This window comes from Poecile atricapillus, chromosome Z (assembly GCF_030490865.1).
Source record: "Poecile atricapillus isolate bPoeAtr1 chromosome Z, bPoeAtr1.hap1, whole genome shotgun sequence".
NCBI lineage: Eukaryota > Metazoa > Chordata > Aves > Passeriformes > Paridae > Poecile > Poecile atricapillus.
The window spans coordinates 47,854,372-47,880,738 of record NC_081289.1 but is presented as its reverse complement, the minus strand read 5'-3'; the positions used below and the strand labels follow the sequence as shown (position 1 = coordinate 47,880,738).

General features: G+C 41.1%; 1 protein-coding gene across 1 annotated transcript in view; it reads left to right on the top strand.

Moving 5' to 3' along the window:
- The first annotated feature begins 5,718 nt into the window (after window positions 1-5,718).
- The window catches only part of LOC131573001 (PDZ domain-containing RING finger protein 4-like), a 240,714-nt gene continuing 220,065 nt past the window's right edge, over window positions 5,719-26,367 (top strand). Inside the window, exons 1-3 of the mRNA XM_058826495.1 lie at window positions 5,719-6,351; window positions 8,700-8,786; window positions 12,673-12,777. Coding sequence (XP_058682478.1) covers window positions 5,719-6,351; window positions 8,700-8,786; window positions 12,673-12,777 — 825 coding nt within the window. The remainder of the gene's footprint in view (window positions 6,352-8,699; window positions 8,787-12,672; window positions 12,778-26,367) is intronic.

Below are 26,367 nucleotides of genomic sequence, written 5' to 3'. Positions count from 1 at the left end.
TCTAAAGGCTGTGCAATGTGGCACTGGAAAGAGATGAACAAAAGGGTAGGAATACACTGAACAATTTCTCTTACACTGAACAGCTGTCAAAGCCTTCACTGAGTCATGCTGAGTTGGAAACTGAGGTTCTGCTTCTATCCCAGTTTGCGGTACCTTATTTTACTAATACTGGAGTGACAGTTTTTCCATCTTAAGTGTTTGTCATTTTGCTTTGTGAAAAGGAAGCCCTAGGAACAGCCACTAGGGGTTTGCTGGTTGATCAAGTACTGCAAGGGCAAGAGGATTTAACCCTTCTCAGGGGGGACTGCCATCAGCAGGGAGGTGTTCCAGTTCCAACCCAGTCTGGGCTCTGTCATCTCCTAAGAACTTGCCAACAGTGAGTGGCTCTTCTCAGTGACAGCAACTGATGAGACTTCATAATGTGAAAAATTATCTCCTTAGATTTCTTTTCTTTGATTTAATGGGTGCTAAAATAGAAAGCTTTTTGTGTCTGTATACCCTTAGGGAGCAGCTCTGTGTGGAAAGGAGGTGTCTGCAGTGAGTAAGTGCATTGTGGACTGGCTCTGCAGGGACAAATTTAAAACCTGGGATGTCTGGAGGTTGCAACAGTTGGATTTGGAAAGGGAAATGAGGTGGAAGTGCCCAAGGCAAGGCAAGGCTCTGATGTTCCTTAACATTCATATCCAGTGCTAGCACCTTCTGCTGGGGCTGCCGCCAGCGCCGTGGTGTGCAGGGCACGGGTGGGCAGTGCACAGCCTGCCTGGGGGAGTGTGGCACAGACCTGACAGCTACCAGGGGTCATCACACACACAGTCTGCTTTCTCTCAGCCACAGCCTCACCTCTCCTGCCTCCTTCTCTCTTCCCATGTTAAATACTAGCAAGTAGCTTATGTGTAACACTGAGCAAGAGGGGGGAAAAAAAAACGTAGAGTGGAATAAAGAAAAAGCACAGCCTCAACCCTCAAACAAGTGTATTGATATAGGTCAAGTGCATAGTCTTCTCTGCCTGGGCTTCCAGTTTAGGAGATGGCTTTGCCTTGTTCATAATCTCCTAAAGAGAAGAGCAGTCCCAGTTCCCTGTTCTGACACATACTTCCATTTTATGGGAATGATTTTGACCCAGAATCTAAAGAATTTAATTATCTACCTCCTCATCCACAAAACAGGGGTAGGAACGATTTCCTCCTTCACTTCATTTACTATTGAAATGTTCTGTGAAAAAGGTGTGTGGAAAAACTACCTTTAAATGCTCATATCTACTTTGACTTTGTACCAAGAACTTCAGTAGAAATGTAATACTGAAAAAAAAATCCTGTTCATCTGCTGGAGGCATCCAAAGCTGATATCATGGTTAATTTCTATCAGGTAAATTCCTAAAAGGTTAAACAGGCATTCTTAGGAGTATTTGACTTTTATAGCACTGGGCAGATTGACTCTTAGATCACACACAATCTCAGTGCTCCTTGAATGCCTCTCTCTGCAAGGCTCAAACTGCAGGGTGTGACTGCAGAGCACTCTTCCCACCCAGGTCAGGCACATCCTGGAAAGGTGCTTTTATCCACCTGTTACATTGGAAGGTGCATATTTCAGTCTTGACTACCCTAAGGTGCCCTAGTCAGGCATCTTTGTTAGCTCCAGGCATTGTATAGGGACTTCAGTTGGCTGCTATGAATTCTGCTGGGTAGCATTAGCAGTGAGTGAAGTGAAAAGTGAAAAGCTGTGTTAGGACTTGCTTGTGGCTTATGGCCATTTTGTGGATGAAAGAGGCGGGTCAAAAGTATAGACCTCCCATTTACTGGTTTTTAAGACTTGTTCTCGTTTTTCTAGTGGCCAGAACTGATTGTTGGTTCATTTGATGTCAAACATAGCTACACAAACATAGAGTTCATACAGTGTCTTTGTGCTGGTGAACTACATAGATTACAAATGTTTTCTGGATGTAATCTTCTTCACTGAATGTGTGCAGCTTAATTGATGAATAAATACTTGCTCAGGTTTCAGAAAAAATCTGTACTGTTTATACTTGGAGACTTCCTCAAACACTTTTAACTGTGCTCAATGATAAACTGTGGTACAGAAAAATTGCTTGCTGACTTAAAAATTGTAACCCTTCTGAAGTGATTCTCTTCAATAAAACATAATATGGTCTAACTTTATGTTAATAATATTTATTTTTTTTTGCCAAAGTACAGTGACAAAATTTTTTGCAGACTTCTGATGATAGTAGATTTTAATAGCAAATATTCAGATCAAAGTTCTTATCTCAGAGTGAAGTTGCTGAGTTTCCTAGCTCTAGATTAGTTACAGCATTTTACTAGTGTGACTCTAAAAAAAAACTTTCCTGTGAAATCCTATGGATGAATAGTAGGCCAAATTTTTTAATGAAAATAAGGGGGAAATACAAAAATATATATTTTATTTCCATGTATGTGAACTGAAAGTTTACAGGATTTTCCCCTTTGTCTTCAATGGAGTCTGGAGCCTTACAGTAACCTTCAGTATTTCAGAGCAATAATTCTTACTTTCTTCTGATTTTTTCATCAGAAGTCTTGGAAACAGCTGTATAATTCATCCTTTAAACTGCAGATCCTCTTAGGATGAGAAAAGAACTATGGGCAGATATGACTCTCTATTTATAATAGAAATAGCACTTCCTCCCATCTCTGATGATCAGGAGCAGCTGGGTTTCTGTGCTGGTAAAGAACTCCTTCAGCACAGCTACCCCCACCAAAATCTTCCATCAAAGTCTGTTTGTGTGCGTGTGTTTGTTTATGTGTAGGCACCTGTGACTAAGGAAGAAAATGCTTTCTTATTTCAAATTTCTTTTTCTGCCTTACAAAGCAGAGCAAAAATGAATGTGTCAGAAGCTGTTGAAGACATGGACTGATCCAGAGACAAGGCACATTTATTTGATCCATGACTGGGTTCAGTCCCAGTGTGGTGCTCTCACAGCTGTCCCCAGTGTCCATGAGAGCACTGCTGTTCCTGTGCTCCTCAGCCTCTCCCCATCTCCTTAAATCCGCATTTCCCTCTTCGACCACCTCAGTGAACACATGACTCGAGTGGCTGTATGAAACCTGGAGCTCTAGGTGCTGAGACCTTGGAGGAGCAAACAAAATTATAATTATATTGTCTCTTTAAGAATATTTTAGGACAGTATGAGGACTGTGTTTTTCATTTCCTGATTACATCAGAACTAATAGGACTAATTGTAGGAATCACCCTTTGTAAGTACATTGGTAAAATTTGCATGTATTTATCCATGTTTATGCATTTCCATGGAGGTCTGGTACGCAGACAGCTGTTGTCTTTAGGTGAGTTTAGTATATTTGTCTGTATTACAGGTTCCTGTACCGGAAAATTGCATCTGTTATAAACCCAGTTGTCTGTGCTTCCATCTGTGCTGACATCATGGCAAAGAAAGACTATTTCTTAGTTCAGCACAAGCAAAAAAAAGGCAACGGCCTGGAACTGTTTTGCCAGTGCATTGATATTTCACCAATGCCCAAAGTGGGCCAGAAATGACAGAGCTGTGTTTTTCAAGTATGCCTACCATAGGAAGCCTAATCCATTGTTTAATTAATTACCTGATCTAAAAGAAGCCGAGAGCTCCAAGGCTCAAACCTGTCTACCTCATTCATATGACTGCATTTATCCTGGTAAATAAAATGTGCCAGGGGCTCCAGCAGAACTTAGAGCCTTGCCCCTACACCTCCACCTCCATAAGAGGGCAGCCACCTCAAGCTGTCTCTTGGCACTTGCTCCTGCAGCACCAATGCTGTGTCCAGCTGTGGTTTGGGAGGCTGCTCACATGTCTCAGCCAAAACTATTTCAAGCATCACACTAACAGATCAACAGAAGCAATACCAGTTTAACAGATCAGGAACCAGTGGTAGGGCCTTTTGTCTGCCCAGTTTAATTTATGAATGAAGACATTACTGTCTCTGCTTGGACCTGAAGTTCTGGGCCAGGTATAATGAGGTCAAGGAGAAACACTGGGACACTGGGAGACAGAAGAGGATATAAACAAATAATAAAGCCAAATTAATAGTTATATTCATAAATGGAGAGGAGGACAGTATTTAAAAATTATTTTCTATAACATTCTGAATGACACTGATTTGAACCCATGAGCAAAGCAGTTAAAATCAATGGATCGATGATTAAAACCACTATGAATAGCACAATTAGTTACTGAAGGTATCTGCTTTCCTTTTTCTTGTGAGAGAATGTGATTTTGATCTGCAGTGAAATATTGGATTTTAGTGCATTGTCTTCAAGATGACAGACTGTTTGACGGTGCAGTTCATTCACTTATTTATTTCACGGCCATGGTAATCCAACAAAAACTGTGGGTTTCTGTTTGGCAAGTCAGAAAGTGGTGGTGCTTCTCAGTAATATTTGTGTCTGTAGATGTTCTGTGCATTGCCAAACTTTTGTTCAGTAAATCATGAGTATACATAACAGATCTGCTATCTCAGATTCAGTTCCAGGGGCAGGTATGTGCAGAGTTTTCCTTCTTGCTTTGGCGGGGGAGGGGGGGGGAAGTGTGCTGTATTGATCACATGGTGTCTTTTTAGTCATGGAAAAGAACCATGCATTAGTGGGTCTCAAAAGCCCCCACGGCTTTCCCAGAGGGATGCTCCTGAGATTCAGAGTTTGAAGCAGAAATTGCAGAACTCATGGGGACACACCTTGGCTCTACCTCAGAAGTTCTCAGCCCAGGAAATAACCTGTGATTGAACCTGGACAGACCAAACCTGCCATCCTTTCCAAAAATGATGCTGTCTGATCCACACGTGGAGGAGCCCACTGAAGAAACCCCTCAGAGAGCTCCATCCCTCATTGCTCTGGGAGGTTGTCCACAGGTCTGGGGGCAGAATCTGTCCCTGTGTTTTCAATAGTGAAGTTATGTGGGGAATGTGTTAGGGGTTTCATGTTTCAGTGTATGCTGTGGGTTGTACAGCAATGAAGGGGTAGAATCCAGGCAGCTATTGATTCTAACTACGCTTTTCCAGATTTTGCTGTGCCTTAGCTTTTCTTTAAATGAAAGTGTTGTTTATACATATGTTGTAGTTTAAGGGAGCTCAACAAGTAATTTTCTTATCCTGACTTATTTCCTTTATGGTGTGGTAACAAAGAGAGCACTAATACTATGCATTTCAGGGTTCTGCACCCTGACAGATATCCCAAAACGGGAGGAAAAGAGAGGAGGAAGCCTTTTGAAAAGACACGAGACAGGCGTGCTCACACGTGCGCGTTATTTACCAGCACAAGTGTGCATCTGTCAGAGCCCGAGCGCTTCGCTGTCCCGCAGCCCTTAAACTCCCTCCCTCCCTCCGCGACCATAGCCCAGACCCGAGTGACCCGCTGGGAGCACAGCTCTGTCCCGCCGGGACAGAAGGGGGGTGGGTGCGGGCCGAGCGGCTGCGAGACCCCTCGCCTCGGTCCCTCGCCTCGCCGTGCAGCGAGGATGCTCCGGGAGGGCGGAGGTGGTGTCGGGGCTGGGCGTGGGTTGCTAGCGCCGCGGAGAGGGAGCTAATGCGAGAGGGTGGGGGGAGCCGCCGGGATCTCCGTCTCGGCGCTGCCGCCCGCCTCCCCCGGCGCAGCCCCGCTCCTCCGCCCGCCCCTCGCCGCCGCCCGCCGGGAGCGGCTCCAGCGGCGCCGGGGCCGGGCCGGGGTCGCGGCGCCGAAAGTTTCGCGGTGTCCGGCCGCGCCATGGGCTTCGACCCTTCGCGGTTCGCGGGGCCGGTGGCGGCGGAGCTTCAGTGCGGGCTGTGCGGGCGGGTGCTGGAGGAGCCGCTGTCCACTCCGTGCGGGCACGTCTTTTGCGCCGGCTGCCTGCTGCCCTGGGCGGCGCGGCGCCGCCGCTGCCCGCTGCGCTGCCGGCCGCTGGCGGCCGCCGAGCTGCGCCCCGTCCTGCCCCTCCGCAGCCTCGTCCAGAAGCTGGAGGTCAAGTGCGACTACAGCCCGCGGGGCTGCGGCCGCACCGTGCGGCTGCGGGAGCTGCCCGAGCACCTGGCGGCGTGCCGCTTCGGGCCGGCCGGCCCCGCCGAGCCGCAGCCCCGGGCCGGGCTCCCCTCGGGCAGCTCGGCGGGGCAGCCGCGGGCCGGCGGCGGGCAGCGCTGCCTGCGGGCGCTGCGGGGCGGCGGCGGCGGCCCGGAGCCGGGTCACGAGCTGAAGAGGGAGGCCCAGCGCTGGAGCAGGAGGGAGAAGTCGCTGCTGGCGCAGCTGTCGGCGCTGCAGAGCGAGGTGCAGCTGACGGCGCGGCGGTACCAGGCGAAGTTCGGCCAGTACATGAGCCACATCAGCAGCATCGCCCGGGACCTGGCGGGCAGCCAAGCCGGCAAGGTGAGTGCAGCGGCAGGGATCGGCGGGGCAGCGCGTCCCTGTCTGCACCCTTCCAGCTGTGCCCCCCTCCAGCCTGATTTTCCCGACTTGTGAACCACCGGCCGAGTGACGGGGCGGGCGGTGTTCCCGGGGACCGGCGGTGTCCCCGGGGACCGGCAGTCATCCCCGCAGCAGTCCGGGACCCAGCCCGATCCCGTTGCGCATCCCCTGGGCGGTGCGAGCCGCCCCTGCCCGTCCCTCGCCTCTTTCGGGGAGATATGGCCGCCGGACCCTGCTGCCAGATGAAGATTTATATTTTTACTGATTTTTGGTAACACCCATCCCACTGGGGACAGGCTTCTTGCCGGTCCCTCTTCAGGCGCCTTTCGGTAGCCGAAAGCCCGTGCTGCCGTGAGCCCAGCAGTGCCTGGCAGAGACTGCGACCGAGCGCTTGCTCGGCCGGAGAGGATGGGGAGCGGGCGGGAGAGGAGATGGCTTCGCTCCTGGGCTGGCAGCTGGCAGACGGGTCCTGGTTCCTCCGATCAGGGTGTTCACATCGGGTCGCCCCGCCTGATGCAGCAGGAACCCAGCTACTCTTGCTGCTCGTTTTGCTCCAGCTGGTACTGGCGGCAGCTCAGGGGCGTGGAGCTGGCTTTTAACTTTTATTTGAGCAGCTGAGAAGTTGTCTTAAAAAACTTGAGTGTAAAAGTATTGTAGACTTTGACTTTGGAAACGATGGCGAAAGTGCAGCAAAGCTTTGGTAGAATGGAATGACAGCTACCGCCGTTTATAAGCAGAGGATGGAGAAGTGCTGAGCTCTCCGCTCAGATCTGAGGGCATTGCCCAGAGACCGACACGCTTCCTTAGGCAAAACAAACCATCCGAGAATTGCGGTGAGCTGGCTTCGCTTGCTGTGATGGAACTGGCTGGTTTTTAATTTCTGCCTGGAAGCTCACTGTGCAGGCTCAGGCATTGCTGGTTGCAGCCGTGGTGAGAAGTGTTTTAATGCAAAGAATTTGTCTTTCTACCTAAATCTACATGAGCCCTTGGGAAGCAAAATCCCAGGTGGAAAAGGTCTGAGCAGTGAAACTCACACCTGAAGCAATGTAGTGTGCTGGGCATCTGCTTGGTGCATGGAAAAATACAGGTCTTCGTGGCGCTGAAAACTCTGTTTGAAAACCTGAATATTTTTTTATTTTAAAGTTTCCTCTGGTTAGCTAGTCCATGAGGTTTAGGTTGCTGGCTCCGAGAGGTGTGCTCGTACACTTGCTTCATCTCTTGGCAGATGAGGTAAGGTCTTGCGGAGTGGGACAGCAGTGGCTGCCGGCGGTGGCGTGTGCGGGGAAAGCGGTGTCCGAGGAAGGGAGGGGAGGTGTCTGTCTGTCGGTGGGGAGGAGGTGTCTGTCTGTCGGTGGGGGCTGGCCGAGGTGCGGGACGGGCGGCAGACGCGCGGGGCACCCGCCGCTCCCAGCGCCGCCGGGAGGGGTCGCTGTGGGCGCTGCCGCTCGAGAGGCGATGCCGTGTGCCGGGGGCAGAAACCATCGGAGCTGTGAAAACAGACGAGATTAACATCAAATGTGCCGTTCGGACATCAAGCACGTCACTGACACCGTTAATAACATGTAAATATAACAATAACAGCAATACGTAAAATACGGTAACTTGCTCTGCTAAAGCCTCCAATTTTTAATTATTTTTTCAAAAATTTTAATTATTTACCTGGTCCACTGAAGGAAAGGATTTTTCGTTTATGATTTTTTAGATTTTACTCCGTTTATTCTTCTCAGTGCTTGCTTTATATTTCACATTTTATATTTTGCATTTTTTCAGTTAAAAAAACCCATATTTTTGCAAATGTCGTTTTGGATTCTTTCTTTTTGGAGAAAAAAAGTTGGGGATAAAGAGCTGCTTTTCACTTTCTGTGTCTTCTCTGAAAGTTGCTTTAAAAGGTGTACTGGTATGACTTTGGGGTCTGAAAATTACAATGTTGTGTATTTTAATCTGTATCTTTAATGTTTGAAATGTTAACACGTATAGGGATTTTGTGTTTATAGACTTCCAGACATTTGGAGCTCTGACTTCTTTCAATGGTGCCAAGCATTCCTCACACCAAAAACCTCTCATTTTTTCTGTTCAGCTGAAGATAACTGGAGATAATCAGGTGTTACCTGCTAACTTCTCAGTGAAGCATGACTTTTCTTTTGGTTTTTTTTTTTTCCAGTGCCAAGTCTTTTCAGCCTAGTTTTCCTCCAAGCCTTATCTTATACATTCTCCAGCTAAAAATCTTACAATTTGTGTTTGCAATTATGTTTTAATTTAGTAACTTCTTCTTGAGACTGTGTTCTTTAACAATATTTAATCTCTTCTAGGGAGGAGAACGCAAACCATTAATGATCATGCTACACCGAGAAAATGATACTTTGGGATTCAATATTATAGGAGGACGACCCAATCAGGTAATGAGAAAAGTAACTGTAGGTGATTTTGTCTGTACCTACTTTTATTGTATACACTGTTAATTAAGAGTGACTTTTGATGACAGTAGGTATGGAGTCTATTCTTCAGACAGAAGAGCTACTTATTATCAGGTATAACTGGAGTAATTGTTTGGAAGGTGTTATCTCATGAGAATTGTATTATTCTCATTTTTTTGGAAGGTGTCGTCACCCCAGGACAGAAGGGTTTTCATAGTGGTTTTGCTTTAAAACTTTAGGCTGGTTTACTCTCAGTTCCCATGCGAGTAATAAATATGTATTCATGCAAACTGTCCAATAGAAATCTCTGGGACTACTTGTAAAAGTCATTGTTGCAGGATTAAGACTTTGGAATTTTGTGAAACAGCTTGCCTTTTTTTTTTTTTTTTTTTTTTTTAAATTTTCATTTGTAGGAGAGAAGAAAATTTGCTTCTGCAGCTCATATAGTTTAAGCACATGTCTTGTTCTCACATGCCTGCTTCCAATTTTTCTTTATGAACTGAAATGGTTTTCACCAATGCTGTATCTTAATCTCATCAGACTAGGTTTAGAAAGCTCATTGCAAACCATAGAATATGCATAAGGATCACTAGCCCCCACTTAGAATATACAGAATATACACATGAATATGCTTGCTTTTTTTTTTTTTCTTCATCTTTCTAAAAGCATTAATCAGGGCTGTCATTGCATTTGGAGGGCAAAGAAACCTGTTAAACTGGAAAATTAATAGTTGATTAGGAAGGGTTGGTAATAATTATGTACTGATCAGGTTCTTAAGTGGGAGAATTGTAGCCTTCTAGTATTGTTGAGGGGAGCAGGACCCTGCATATTAATTTGGCAATTTTCTGCTCTAAAGCTATATTTAGTGGTGCCAAAGAGTCTGTTCCCATTAGTCCACTGTCTGTGCTGCAGACTTACTGTTCCCTGTGGGTGAATATGAAGACCTGCAGTTATCAGATGTTGGGGCTGTAAATCCAAAGCAAGAGTTTCTTAGATTTTTCTAGTGGAAGGATGAGGCAACAGGTGGCTACAAGTTAAAATACACATGCCATGATTATATTAATATTTGGAGTATTAATATTTGTAGTATACACTTTTTTATATACTGTAGTATATATATTTTTAGTATAATATTTGGAAGAGTAAAAAAATTCAGACAATCTTTAGTTTGGATTGCATTGTGACATTTCTTAATTACATCCATAGGAGAACTGCAGGGAAAAGGGAGCATGTGCTTAGTTTTCTTGGGATGGCAACTGAGCTTCTTTAAAGGACTTAGATGTTGACAGTCCATGTGGACACACCATTTCAACAGTGATATGTATCATGAACTGTCAGGCTTTGACTTAATATTTTGTAATTTTAAGGCGTAAATGATAAATATATGAACTATATAATGTGTCTATAGCACTGTGTGTTGTGAAAACTGCCGAATAGAAAAAAGCAAATTAATTTCTATTTACACTCATATTTGGAGAAAAATTGGTGAGGTTGTGAAGCAGGGGTAGATCTCAGGTGGTTTTGAGTCTTTGAAGTTCAGTTTGGAAATTTGTTTTTTATTCTTATTTTGACAAATGTGACTACCACAGGCATTTGATTGGCATTTCTCAGGTATCAGTGTGACACTCAGTGTGTCTGGAACTGAGGATAGAACAGGAAAAAAATGCTTGAGTTGACTCAATATTGAAATCACAAAGTTCTTCTCAGAAGCTTAAATAGTGGAACAGGAGTTGTTAACAAGACAAAAAGAGCTCATGAAGGTGCTCTGTACATTCAGGCTGCTGGGGAAAAAGTGTCCTTGGTTGAAACATTGGTCCTTGCGGCAGAAGAGCAGAACAGTGATGTCTCCATATTAGTCATGTGCTTGGGGATGTGTTCTTCATCGTGTGTTATTTGTGTTTTGTAAGTACTATGCAGCTTTTTCCATTGGAAAGCAGATGACTCTTAGTGCCTTGGGTAATGTACATACGTACTTTCTGTTGGCTGTGTTTATTTTCAGTCCATAATAGGCATCCCCACTGTTTACCTCCTACCTGAAGGAAGGAGGAGAGGAAAGGAACAACTCATCATAGGATCATCTTTTATTGTGTCAGAAAGGAACGTGCATCTCATAGCTGTGTTTCTGAGAGGTGATTCATTACTCTGAGGGAGCAAGGCTGCTTTGATGGGCCCAGCTCTGTCTGGCTGGGAGGACTGTTTCCCCTGAGGACACCACGTCAAAGCCAGGCTAGAGAGAGGTGTGATGCAGGCACAGTTGCTGCACAGCCCCTGGGCTGTGTGACAGGATGCTGGAGCTCAGTATGCCTTGTGCTGTTTTCCTGTCGGGAGTGCTGGGTACCAGCACATGCAACTGATGGGGACCACAAGCCAGACTGAAATACCCTTTCTTTTAACAGGTCATACATTGCTTTTGAAAAAGCCAATGAGATTTCTGATGGAAAGAAATATAGTTTTATGTGGGTGAAGGTGCTATAATCTAGATTTTTGTTTTCTCAGGTTAAAACCAAACCATGTCCCTCTTGTATCTTCACTAATGGCCTGTGCTTCTTTATCAGAGTTTTATTTCTCACTGCTTAGATGGGAAGTCAGTGGAAGTCTAGTTGTTCATAATTTCAAAATATTTCTGGAGCTGTTGCTGTTTTTCCCTTTTGCTTAGTACCTGACATGTATGAGTGTCTGTGAAAAAGAGGGAAAAAATACTTTATGCAAACATAGTCTGACTAATACTGTGTTGAACAAATATTTATTTTCCTTAAATCTACCTGGGTCAAGTTTCCAAAGGACTGTTGCCATATTGTGTAAAGTATGTTTTACATATGCCTTTACAGTTTTCTTAATAGAAAAAGTTATAAAGTGTTTTCCCCATGAGTGTATAGGACTTAGACTAGAAACCTGTGCACATATGAACTGTGCTCTTGGTCAGGGATTCACCAGTCACAGAAGGAAAATGAACATCATATAAACTGCAATCAAAAGTGTAAATCAACTGGAAAAAGATTCCTTCAGTTATTGCTAGCTAAGTTATTATTTGTATAAGCGCTTAAAACCCTGTAAGCAGGCAGAGTCTGCTTGACATTAGTTCTTTATTAGTAATTATTTAAAATTCCTTTTAACTATAGTGTGATGAAATAAAGTAATTCCAGCATGTACAACATCATTTATATTGCTGCAGTTATGGTAGATAACTTATCTGTTTTAAATTTGACCTTGTGTGAGTTGTACTTAGTGTTGCATAGAGATCAGTTGGAGATGGATTCTCTTTTTGTCCACAGCTCATCTGTATGGATTTCATAGTTGAGCAAGTTCTCAATCTCCCATGTGAATAGGATTTATGAGGTTCAACAGTTCCAACCAAATCCTCTCACTGTTACATGCCAGCTCACTAATGTCACTTTGTTCCTTGGACCTTCATTTTCAAATGCTGTAAGGCACTTTGCAAGCAGCAGTGCTCCAGGAGCCCTTTTCCTTCAGAGAGAAACACTTGTGCATCCATTTTAATGAGTGTCTTCCACTGTGCATTTATGTGCTAGTCATTGGCTGCTGTGAAGTCTGAGGTTTGCTCCAAGTATTTTAGCTGGGATTGGATTACTGTTGCACACTGTGTCTCATTTAGACTAAAATAACCGGAAGTAAATGGATAATCTTATAAAAATTGCTGGAATAGTTCATTAATTCTGTCCTTTTGATTAATAACTACTTTGTGTTAAGCAAGTTTAAAAAAAAAATCCCAAGGAGCTTAATTCTTAGCTAGAAAAATGAGCTGCATATTTCATGTGGATTTACATTTTTCACTGCTGCTGATTTTAATACCATCTCAATTTTTGTACTAATGTGGCCCTTTTTGCAACTTCCTTATTGCCTGGTACAGAAGAATCAAGAGGAGTCTGCTGAGGGAATTTATGTGTCAAAGATTTTGGAAAATGGACCTGCAGACAAAGCAGAAGGCCTGCAAATTCATGACAAGATTATTGAGGTAAGAAAGAACCCACACCAGTGGATTAGTCTGTCATATTATCAGATTAATAAAGGATGTGATGGTTTTCACCCAAAGTATAATTGCAATTTTCCTCTTTTTCTGTGTCCGAACATGATTCTTGTACACTGAACTTCCAGCTTGAACATTTCATAGAATTAAAGACACAAAATGGATTTTTCCAACAAGTAATAAATTTACTGGTGTTGGGATTAAGGTGATCTAGGTGAAGCAAAGGTGTCAACACTTAAATAACAAGCAATAGAAGCATTTTGTGTTTCTTTTCATTAAGTTGAGAAAAAAGACAAATTAAGTTGAGAAAAAATTAAAAATACTGAAAATTCACAGGTTTAGTGAAGCTGATTTTGTCCTGTGTGTGGACTATTACTTTCACGGCTCTGGGACAAAGCCGAGAAGATGGCTTGGTAAACACTGCTGTGAAACTTCTTAAGCAATTAGAGGAAGTACTTTCTGCTGTATGACCAGAAAGAGATCATCTATTGTTCTTACCTGGATCACTACAGCATTTTCCTGGTCATGTAATATGTTAGCCTAGAATTTTCAGTTTGTTCCTGCATTGTATGCAGTTTTTCTCATAAAATAACTGTAACTATAAATAATAAAAAAAATCAGTAAGTCTGTTGGAAGAATAGGTTGATGTCTAGCCTACGTGTGTAGCTGTAATTAGCCCTGTAAGAAATCTCAAAGGAACTGTTTCCAAGAGTGACAGGAACAGGCTCCTTAGGGTGCTGCCAGGACAGCACCTCCCATCTCAGCTCTGACACATCCCGCAGTGACAGCACGTACTGCTAGCTGCTGCACTCCTTTAGGCCACCTCACTCCAGCTCAGCTTTGCAAGTTTAGGGGAGGCTTAGAAGCATGGTGTGAACTTGCCAGTGGGATGGGTGTTTGAACAAAGACACATGAAACAAGTGGATTGGAAGACAAATGCAGAACTCTGCTGCTGGTTTCTTGTGTTACATCCCTGTTAAGGACTAAAAGCATAAGCTGTGAGTGTTTGAATGCTGGAATTGTGCTTAATGTTGGGAGCTTAGAGCAGTGTTTGGAATCAAATGAATATATTTTCTTGGAAGAATAAAGCTTATGCTCTTAGCTGGCAGATAGATGCATTTCTAGAAGACACCAAGTGGGCTGAGCAGAACTGAACTTGCACAATGTCTTTTATTTCCCAAAGGTATACAAAAGCTTTCACATCCAAATTTATTTTTTTTTGGAACAGCAGCCTTAAGCTGTAAAGATCTATTTTCTTCTGACATTACTATTTCACTTACCATATTGTGCTTTGGGGTTTTTTTTACAGACTGACCACCTATGTAGTTTCATGCATTTGCTCAACACTTCCTGCTTTAGTTTAATGTGCTTTTATAGTGCATTGGTCTTTTTAAGACAAAATGAAGCGTTTCTGGAACAAGGAAGAATAAAGTCACAAACCAGCATTTATTAAATGTGATGTCATATCTTAGAATGTCACCATAATTGATGCTTAATTTTTACTTGTTGAAAAATTCTGGCTGCATAAAATCATACTGAAACAGATTTCAGTTCTATGTGATATTATAGATCCAATCTAGCATAAGTATTCATACAGCTCTGAATGGAGCACCATATTAATATGCAACAGCTTTGTAGGTAACTTTTGTATTCAGACAAGAATTTAAAAATATTTTGGGTTAGGCCAGAATTTCCAGTATATGCTTCCATGTTTCAATATTTATTAGACCAAAATAAAAAGAGGAGGAGAAAAGAAGTAAGTATTCCTCCAAGCTAGATACCGGAAGCAGCTGGAGTCAGAATATTGAATTTTTCATTGTCCATTCATAGCCATCAATGTCTTCTTGCAGTGGGATGCCCTGCCAGCTCTGATGTGGTTTGTTGTGGAAGATCATTCTGAAAACTTTTGCTGTGAGGAAATAATCAGGGTGGTGTAACTATTTCAAAAATCTTGGCAGATGTATGGAATATGAGTTTTGGTGAGAAGTTGATAGGAAATGAGACTTCTTATTGTTTGCTTTTCACTTTTTGGCTGATCTGACCTAATGGGTGATATTTTATGGGACCATTCTTCAGTAATCAAGAGCAGAAGGAGCTGATATTTGAAGAGCTTTTAATAGCTTAAGTCATTCGTTTGGCAATGGGATGCCCGGGGTGTTTCTAGCAATGTGTATCTAATGGGATAACGGACAGAAATATCCCGTTAAATCAGAAAATCTGTTCTCAAGGCATATTGCTAAATAAAGAAGGTAATTTGTTTCAGTGTTTTATCACATGTTTATCAAAAATTAACTGCACATGGCTGACTATGGTGAGTTGTGCACATTTCAGATGACCATCTCATGGCCAACCTAGTGCAGCAAATGGATTTCACAGTCCTATGGCACTGGAAGATGGAATTGAGAGCCAAGGCTGGCAGACATAAGTAGTTTTGCCTTTTATTTTATATAATCATTATCTATGCAGCAACATTGCCAAGTAATTAAGGTATTTGGATGAATGCCAAGGGAAAGAATTCAATTTCTTTCTTGAGGTATTTATTCTAAGTGTAAAAGTGCCACACAAATGAATTGAGTTGCTGGAAGTTTTTGAGAGCAACTTGAGCAGGCCATAGACCTTCTGACACTTTCATTTGAAGAAGGTTGGTGTTTATTTGGGCTTTACCCTCAGGGAAGCATATTTTGTGCATGAGGACCTGAAAGCTGAAACAGATGCCTGTGTGCTGGCAGGGTGGTGGTGCTTGAGAGTGACAGGGTGACAGCTCCAGAACCCGTGTCAAGGGACTGTAGCTCTTCATGGGGGATGGTCACAGGACCCTTGCTGATCATTTTCACTCTTCTGCTGAAGAACAGGTTTGAGGCACAGCATTACCCTCTTTATTAAAGGTTAGCACCTCTGTGAAAAAACTACTTGTTTATGTAGTGTAAGGCTGACCTGGGACAGTGATGTGCACAAGCAGCACTTTGATATATATATATATGTATATATATATATATAGGAATATATCCAGGAATGTTATTACAAGCCCCAAATGATCATTATTTATTCATTAATAATAAACCCTTTTGAATTACTTCTATGTAGCATGTTCCTGCAGCTATCGTGGTCTTCTGATGCTTCCAGCAGCTTTTATCCAAAAATCTAGCTCCCTGAAGTTGACAATGCATCATGTTTTCAAGGACTACAACTGTTTGCATTCTAAATGTAAAATGTAAAATGCATCTCATTTGCTGCATCTCTAGATGCAGCATTGATATCTGTGACTCCCAACATGAAACCCTTGGTTATGAGCAATGGATAAAGCCACCTGAGCTCTAACTTTTGGGTCTCTGTCTTCTTCCTTTCCACCCTGCCTCTGGAATCCTGTCAAGAGGAGAGAAGCTGCAAGTTGTGCATGGGGCTCTTTATTAGTCTGTGCTGGTTCAAAGAATTTTGTTTGCTTCTAGGAGAAAACTATATTAATAAAGTATGTTTAGAATAGTTCACAGTTATATGGCATTTTACCTCCCCCTCACTGCATGCTAATCATTCCTACTGGGTAAATTCATTGTTCGTCTCTGTTCATGCTTGATTACCTCCTCAAGGCAGCATAAAACAGCTATGGTCCTTAGCAATGTTACTGATACACAGAAGTGCTTCACCTGCTCCTTTTTTTATCCATACTTATAGTTCTGAGCAGTTAATGCTGAAAGCAGCTCTCTCCATATGAAGGAAGACTTGTATCTCAATTTGCAGTCAGTTCAGCTTCACATAAGTATGGCACCACAGTGGCTAGATCTCCAAGCACAATACTTAATGCCTAGCTACTGAGCTATTCAGAGCTATTTATCTGAGTTGGGTTTTTTGTTTGTATGATATTAATTTTACAGAAATTGGTATATTATGTCCTCTGTTTTTAAGTCCAACTTTAGAATTAAAAACAACCCTGTGACTGTTTTTCTCACAGTCTTCCATTCTGCAAGTCACAGTGTCTTGCAGAATACTCGTGAATCACTTCAGTGTTATACAGCAAATACATGACCAGGACAGAATTTGCAATCCAGATAGAATTTCTGATATTTTGGGTTTTTTTTTTTCTTGAAATGAACATTCATCAATTGGAGGAAAAGGAGCAACTGTTAATTAACATTGCCAAAGTAGATTTGCCAGATAACAAAAAAAGGAATGAAAATATGCAAATAAAAAGGGATATGATGAAGTCCAGAATATTCATATGTGGGACTGTAAGCACATCATCAGCTGAAAGGCTCAATTTTTTTTTTTGTTCTTTGCACTTTCTGTTCTTTAACTCTCAAGTTAAGTGAGAATATTGGCCCTTCTGCATTTTAGCCAGTAGATTCTCATGAATTAAGCAGGCAGGATGGAGAAGAAGGGAAAGGAAAACATTTTTAGTCTGGCATCTTTAAGTCTGAAAATTAAGGAAGATGCATTTATATATCATGACAGTGTGTTTTGTTCATGCAGCCTGAGCTCCGTAAGTGGATTATAAATAAGGCTTCATCCTGTATTCCATGTTTCCCTTTGTTCTTTCCAGTTTTTTGGAGAGTATTCACACAATAGCTTTGAAGCACATGTCAGCAAAGCCAGTTTCAATAAAGATGAAGTCTTAAGGCTTATCCTGGCAGAAGTAACTTACATCTGCTAAGTGCCTACAGAGACTTTTTTAACTATTGCCAGACTGCTGACTGTGCTGTGTGTCAGTCTTGTGATGTTTTATCTCCTGCATGTTTCTGTCATTACACTCACTATGTTGCTCAAGCAAAATCTTTGATACTAGTCATGTTTATTTGGCTAAGAATCTCCAGTGTCAGATTATGTCTGTAGAAGTAGTGAGTCTTAAAATGTCTTGCTGGGATCAGAGCCAGATGATTTGGGATGACTTTGAAATAAAGCTGCACAAGATGTGGCAGTAAGATCTGTGTGGTAGCTAAGAAAACTTAATATGGCTAATTGTAGTGGTGTAGCTTTCAGTGCATCTAAATGTGCCTTAGCTATATTAAGTTCTATTAAATCTGTAACAAATTCATAGTATTATGTTGCAGGTAACCAGATTTGGCACCTGCAATCATTAGATAACTCCTAATTAGTGTGAAAGATCCCTGGCATAATAAATTAGTGAAACTGCAGGCTTAGAAATGTCTGTAGAATCTTTTCACCTCTCCCTCACCTCAGATACAGGTTTTTGGACACCCAATGAAATCTTTGTCTGAATGAAGTTTTATAGTCGGATGTAACCAGGTCTGCATAACTTCAGTTGAATTGGAGCTACTGCCCCCACTGACTTTTTTACTTAACAGAAAGCCTTAGAGTGCTTCTCCAAAAAAGCAAGAGGTCTGGGTTGTGGTCTCTGCCTGAAAAGGATAGAATTTACCTCTCCAAGTAATTGCCCTTGTTACTAAGGCGGAGGCTCTCCTGTGGTAGACCAGCAACCACCCTCCTGAAACAGAGCTTGGTGCCAGCAGGTGCTCAGAGAGGTAGGATTATCCAGTGGTAATTTGATGTGAAATAGGCACTAGTTCCAGGGGGCTGTCTCTGGAATACTGGTCCTGCCCTTTGCCACGTAAGAGCTTGTGACAGCACACAAGAATTTCCCTCTTTCTTCCACAGTCTTGTGTCTTACATGACACTTTGTTTAATGATACTCGCATTTCTAACTTCATAGTGCCTTTACTTCGAGAGGGGAGGTAGCAAATGCTTTTAATCAGGAAATCCTCTAGCTAGCTCACTTTTCTAAATGTGAAAGATGGGGTTGCCTGACTGAATAAGTACCAATAATAAGGGTTTTCCTCTTCTGTGTTTTAACTCAAACTGCAAGTGTTACCTGGAAGGTCGTTACTGCTGCTATGCCCACTATCAAAAAGCCATGAGGGCTGGATCTCTTGTAGGTGGAGGAACTTAGTGTTCAAGGTGCTGTCTGTCCTAGAAGTTGACTGTGGTTACAATGCCTAAATTTTGTAATTCGTTGCCTCAGTTCACAGATCAGTAGCCTAAATTTAACTGGACTTGCTACAGGTCTTTAGAGGTGCCTGCATTCCTCTCTGTTCACTGAATTACAATGCAAAATTGTGTTTAGAGAAATAGGTTATGTTCCTTCCAAAAAGCACTTAAAATTCTAGAAATTCACTGTCTTTGTTTTAAAAAGAAAAATGAGATTTTTATTTTTCTGTGACCTATCACATCTTGGGGTTTTTTTTGTGGGGAAGTACGTTAGTCTTACTAAGACTTTATAAAATGCTTTCTCTCATAAAGAACAGGAAGAAATGAAACAAAATTATATTTAAGAAGTGATGACATTTGCATAATAGAGTAAATAGTAAATGACAAGATTTTATGAACAGAAATTCACTATTTGATGTCTTAGTTGACTGAATGAAATCTTGCATCCAGAAACAGGCAAAATATTTTTGATACCTTTTTGATACTTGTGTAGCACAGCATCATGAAAAAATTCTAAAATGCCTTTTCTTCTAAGAGGTGGGGTCTTTTAATCTGTCATATAAACTGAGAACTTGCTGTACATGCAGCTTTAGAGATCCCCAAGCCTGTAGGAGGGATTTCCATCTGTATTTTTTTGGTCTGGTACTCTCAGAGAATCCAGACACATGTGCAAGTATAATACTGCGTTGTTTTTGTGAAAACATGTTTGCTCACAGTGCTTTTGTCTAAAAAAATGACGGAAATGCCAAACGTAGTTGGAATATGACCACCAGATGAACTCTCCAACTAGATTATTTGCAGAATTGGTATATTTGACAGATAAGGCAGTTTTGTCCTTTTCAGTAAGTCTCTTCAGATTGTGAGTCATAAGTCTTGGTCTGCAAGGTGCTCCCAGTAAGCAAAAAAACCTGATGCTGTGGTAGCTGGACTGGCACAAAGCAGATGGGGAAAAAGTAACAGTGTGAGAGTATTTCTGAAATCAGACTGAGCATGAAAAGTCAAGAGAGTATGTGAAGTGGAAGTGGTGAAAATAATTTTTTTTTTATGCTACTTCTACTATTCTGGCTTTTTGTTTCGGTGATTTAGGTTAGGCATGATGAAAGAGGCTTCAGGTTCTTGCATGCACATGAATGTGCATAATCCCTGCTCTCCCATGAGGTATTTCTATTTTGCTCTGACTGTGAGGGATCTCTACAGCAGATGGATGGATCACTGTAGGAGAGTGGACTGTGTAAGAAAAAAGAAAAACGGGAAACTTTACAATTAAAGAGTACAAAGCACCAACCTCAAGTTTCCACAGCACTTTCTAGTGCTTGCTCATAAATAGGGAGTGTGGAAAAAATGGAGGGCATGTAGGACTAGGGGTAACTGAATTGCCAAATTAGATCATCTATACACACTGTCATGAGCTGTGACAGGTAAATTAGCAGAACTATGTTAACTGTGCTGGGTCTGCAGAGTTAGGCAATTGCTAAATTGGCAGCTCAGAAGTGCTGTTAGGTAGGAAGGATTTTGGTTAACCTGTGGAAGAGCTGACTAATGTAAGAACCTACAAGATCCCATAAATGGTGTTGCTACCATGGGCCGCAGATCCCTTGGCATCATGTGAAGGCCTGCTCACACCCATCTCCTTCAGAAAGTGGCTGATCTCACCCCTGAGGTATAATGTGTCAGAAATTTGGCAAGTTGAAGCATAACATCTTCCTAGATGCCCTGTTTGAGCTTGACTTTGCTGCATGTCATCTTTCTCTTCCTTCCCATGAGTATTTTTGGGGTTTTTTTAAAGCTTTAAGATAAACCTTGCAAAACAACAAGACTTAAGCATCCTTCCATCTTGCCTGGCAGCTGGAGCAATGTAGTTTTATATTTAGCTGAGGTAGTAGGTTTAGAGAAAATTTTTGTTCATGTGAGGTGTTCATTAAACATTTTCAGGAATGCATTAAACAACTTGTCTAACATCTGTCAAATGCTGTTGCTTTCATCCCCTTCCCAGGAAGAGAAGAACATTTATAGGGGAGTGTTTTGTTTAGGAATTTTCCATATAATTGCATACACACATATTTACATGTTGGTATCTATTTATGTTAGAGAAGACAAGGTCATAGAAATGTATCTTTATTGCTGGAGAGGGAAGGTTTTGTGTGAAAACCCTTCTCATGGATCTTTGCTCTGAGAATGATCTTGGGCAGCTGTGAAGAAAATGCTTTCTCATCCACTGATAAGCTAAATCTCCATGGCAGTTGGGCTGTAGGTGTGTACCATTGCCTTGGTCTTGGTCCAAGTCTGTCTTACAGATATGATGGACTCGATGGTTGCTGTGGAGCTAGGTACCCTAACCTGGTGAGCTATGGAAATCTGAGAGGAGGAAAGGCATTCTCCAATGACTTTCCTTAGCCTTGTCAATTACACAGAGAGCAGAAAAGGTCAGAATCTTCAGAGAGGACTTTAGGATGTATCAGAGAGAGCTAACCCTTTGAGGCTCATGTGATCAAGACTAGTGAGAATAATTGATGGTAAGCCCAGCTATGGAAGGCTCTGATAAAGTCTGAGACCATGCTGAGTTTGTTGCCCAGAGCTGAAGGATATGCCAGGAAGCTGTGTCTCTCACAGCACATGCTGCTGGCACCCCAGAAGCTCTTGGCATTTTTAGAAAGTGAAATGAGCCTTCTTCTGCCTTTCATGAAGGTTGCTCTTTATTGTGGTTGAGACAACTTTACAGTTAGAGGAGTTGACAGCTTACATGTGTTGTGCGAATGCAGTGTTTTATCTTCTTAAGTCACTGAACTGATTGTTGCAATCCCAAAGATATGTGCCCCAAGAGTTTTGATCTCTTCTTCTTCATAATCAGGTAGTTATATTTTTAAGGAGTAAGTAATCACTGTTGTCTATAATTGGAGGTTGAATGAAAAAAGCCTTTAGTGTCTGCCAATGCTGAAATGCCCTAAATGAAGTAATTATTCAATGCTTCTCTTAAAAAATTAGCCCAGTTTTTAAGAAGCTGTGAAATACATCGATGTGTTGAGTGGGAGAATGTTCCTCCTTAGAACTTTTGAATAGGAGTAGTAAGAAACATGTACAGCACTGTGCTTTCCAAATGCTTTGAAAATAGGAGTGATAATGTTAAAAATAAAAAAATTAAAAAGATTTGGTAACCTCTCCAAACTGAAAAATTCTGCAGCATTTAAAACCATACTGTTATGGAAAAACTAATTTTCAAATTGGCAAGAGCAGATGTGGTCACTTCAAACCACCAACAAAGACTATACTTAGTAAAATCAAATACACTAAGCAAAGTACATTTGTTACTAATACACAGACATTTTGGTAAATATATGTCTTGTTTGGAATTGGAAATGTAATGTAATTTTACAACTTTGTATGTAGACCCAACTTGATTGAATTACAGCTGCTGCAGGAAAGGAGTGCAGAATGACTCAACACTGTTCCTTAATTCAGATTGTTTTGGAAGGCATTTTCTTTATGACATTGTTGACAAAATAAGTCATGGCTGCTATGTTTATTTACATAGAAAGTTTATGCATGTTATTTACAGGATATGTTTTACATATTTTTTTCTTTGAGGAAAATATTTGTCTTTCAAGTAGCAAGTCTGGGAAATAGAGAGGGAATGGGAGAAATGACAGGAAAAAAATTCAGAACTGTTGACATCCTGCTGATTTCTACTTGATTTTTAAATATGGAAACCTTATTTGAAGATCACTGTATTCCAAACACCTATTAAATGATTTAACAGCTTTAAAATTGGATAAATGATGATTCTCTGTGTCTAGAAGAGGTCACCTAATGTGGGAGAAGTTCTGAAATGGGTTGGTAGAGAATATGAGGTTTTTTCCCCTTTATCTGTCTTTCCCTCCCTTTTTGGAGCATCCAGCATTTGAGAGATGCAGAGGCTCAGAGCTTGCCCATCTGTTTCCAAGTACAGTCTCTCAATCTTGAATTTGTTTCCTTAATCACACTGATCAAGAGGGTAAATATCTGAAGTCCTTCCAGCAGCTTATGGGAAGAAGGCATGCTCTTTTAAATGGAGGGGATTTTCTGTCTTGAGTGAATTAGAACATCTGGATCCCTACACTTCTCTGTTACAGTCTGATTGATTTAGGCTAGTCTTTGGCACATGGCAAATATGGAGCCATATGGTCTTGATGCTGTCAGCAACATTTTTGAGCACACACCTCTGCCTGTCCCCCAGCTTTCTCTGGTAGCTACTGTGACCTAAAAGATAAATGTTCCAGGAGCTTTCAGGCTGTTATGTCCTTCTTGAGCAGATTAGTTGCATTTTTTTTGAAGGACATAATGTCCAGTATTTGGACCAGAAAGCGGAATCCTTCACTTCCCCTGCAGTGTTCAGAGCCCTGATCCAAATCAGACACCTTGTTCTAGTGCCAGATGTGTAGCAGCACTTTCTACCTGTAACTCTCTAACTTACACTTCTAACTTGCACTTACATTGCATGTTGCTTATTGAATTTCTCCATAAAATCTCCAAGTGCTCAGCACAACTGGTTTTTAATATGCTCTAAGTATGTGATTATATGGAAAACTGACTCTTTTGAGAAGTTTTTAAGCAGAAATTTACTTTCTAGTAATCAAGAGAATGTTGTTAAAGCCATAATTCTCTTGCTAGAACAGCTTTTGCTCTTGCTAGAACATTTTCCTTTGGTAGACAGAATAAGTATGATATTTATCAAAATATAGGGATTCTTCTGTGCTTCCGAATACTCAAAATACCTTTTTTTCTTTTTAACAGGTTTTTTAATGTTTTTTTTATTTTTCATTTTTACTTAAAAATAGAGCACAGAGAGTCTGAGTATTAGGAAGAATATTTCTATTTTTGTCAATATAAAAAGAAACTGGAAGAAGGAAAAATGGTTCATATAATTATTTTTTAAAGAACTATTACTAATTCTAGAATTTCTCATTACATAGATGTAGACCACTGTTTTCAGCCTTCTTTTCTAAGTCACTTAAGTACTGTACCCTATACTAAGAGTGTGGATTTTTATGTATTTTTTTGTTTCCTCCCTGCTATGAGGTAATGGAAATCTAAAGGAGCACTATTCATCACTTAGCCCAGAGGTTGTATCTTCTAATTGGCTGTAACCATGGACAATATTTTAAAGATTAAAGAACACAATGGCATTTCAGAATACCTTTCAGAGAGTGAACTGTTCAGACAGTGCTGTTAATATCTTTGCAGAGCTACTTAAGAACAAAGTTTTCATCCAGTTCCTTAAACTCATGTTGGTCAGAGCCCTTCAGTCCATTACAGCCATTCTCCTGAGGGCATTAACAAGAATTTCAGGGAGTTGTAGCAAAAAAGTTATGAACTCTATGGGTACATTATTGACTTATTGCACTTTATTTGTCTCTTTCTTTTTATGTACTCTAAAACCAGAAAAATAAACACTTCTGCTTTCTTAATCAGCATTGCTACTTAGTGTATAAGTAACCTTTCCCTCTCAAAGAACTTGTCTATTTGGCTTTGAGCCATTAAAGATCTGTTCTGGCAGGAAAGGCCTGAACTCCATAGTCCAGTTGCTGAGTTTTTCCTTTGAATCAGCCACTTAAAAATGAAATGAGACTTTTGAGGCTAATGGAGTGGATAGAGAAATGTGTAGGAGACTACTACAATATAGTGGACTCCAATAATAGATAGGAAACAGCATCATTGGTGCTGCTTTTTCCAATTTTAAATGAGTTGAGTTTTCCCCAAATTCATGTATTGTGGATTTTATCAATAAATGATTGGCCAAACCATGATGAATCCATGTTACTAAGTAGAAGAATTATAAGTGATGTCCACCAGCCTGTGCCAAGCCATCTGTCTGATGTTTTTACTTTTTTGAGTGCTGATCATGTGTTCAACAGGGTACAAAACTCTGCAAAAAGCCCAACAAACCCATCTAAAATTAGAACCTAGAGCACACCAGACACTTAAGATGAGATTCATACTGCCTACAGATAAATATCTTAACATTTTTTCATTCTCCAAGTACTGAAGATGAGTTGGGCATTTATTTTTTAGCAAAGGTGATTAGTTCAATCTGAAATATTTCACTTAGTGATGTCTGAGTTAGGATGAGATTCAACTGAAGCAAGTGTTAGTGATAACATCTTAAACTCTTTGGAATTTTCACATGAACCAGAATATTTTTAACACTTTTTTAATGCTTTTGAGGTTACATTGTTAGGATAAAACTCTTTGTACAGAGTTCTTCACTATTAAGCTGGAACAAATTTTACTGAATCTTGAGTTGTTCCAGAATGAATAAAATTTAAGAAGAAATAATGTAATTTGGTTTATTCTTCTTTGTGTATTATGTCTCACATGTGTCTGATAGTCCATTTTTCTGGAATTCTATATTTCACTAATTAAATGGAAGCTCATAATATGTAAAATGCCAGCATAAGTAAAAAGAGAGAAATTCAAGTACAAAACTGGTCTTAGAATCCACCTCATAGTGTGGTACTCCTGTTTGAGATGACCTGTTCTAAGTCAGTAGTCCTAATGACTCAATTTTATAGTTTTCATTAAACTAACCAAGCAAAATAGGCATTCAACAATAAGATCAAGGCTTATTCCAAGTTTCAAGTATTTCAATTGCTATATTTTGAACATTGTTACTCAAAATCTGGCAGGAATTAGCATGAAAAAGATGCAACTTGAAATGCTCCAGTAAACCCACCCTGTTTAGGGACTAGCTTTGAAATCACTTAACATATGGTTTCATGTCATATCCAGACTTGTTGATCTCTACATCTTTGGGACTGGAATAAAGTAAACCCAAATGTTGGATGGCTGTCTGTGCCCCCTAAGGGCAAGGTCAGTGTATCTCTGGTTTAGCTGAGTCTGCCCTAGTGGAAGAATGAACCCTGCATCAGCTGAGAGCATGTGCCAGATCTCGGCTTTGACTGTGCTTTTTTAGAAGTCAGCAAACTCTGATACTGGCAATTTTTGGAGGAGTCTGAGTAGGGGTTTGTGGAACCTTTTTGATGAGTTTTAGCAAGTGAAGATGCAGATGTGTGTTGGAAATGGCTCAGCCATCGAAAGCAGCAGAGCAGTGCTTCATTTTTCATCAGTCTTCAGAGAGATGGAGTTTGTTCAGAGAAACAGACCGTGCAAAGATTGAGAGACTGGTGACATCCTTTTGGCAAGAGAACAATAAAAGTTACTGCTCAAAGTAAGACATTTTTATCTGCACTTATGTTGCTTTTGCATTTAGTATTTTGTATGGAGATCTAAGTTACAAAAGGGAAGGAAGGCAGCATCTTTAATCAAACTAAGACACTTGCAAAATTTGGGAAGGCTTTTAGGCAAATGACGTTTTCAGTAAAACTGGCATAGAAAAATTTATCATGTATTTTTACATGAAATAAGTTTATCTGAGGTTTTTTTGTGTGCTTTGTTTTGATTTTGGGTTTTTTTAGACCAGGACTGAGAAATTAGGAGGTGTGGGGATTGCTTCCTACAAAATAACATTTCCTTTTCTTAGTCATCTTCATAGATTTGTGTATCCAGAGTTCATTCTGGAGTTTCATAGTGTGGCGTTTCCATTCAGTTTCAACAAGCATATTTGAGCATTGAATGAGCATATCAGATTTTAGGATACACACATGTGAG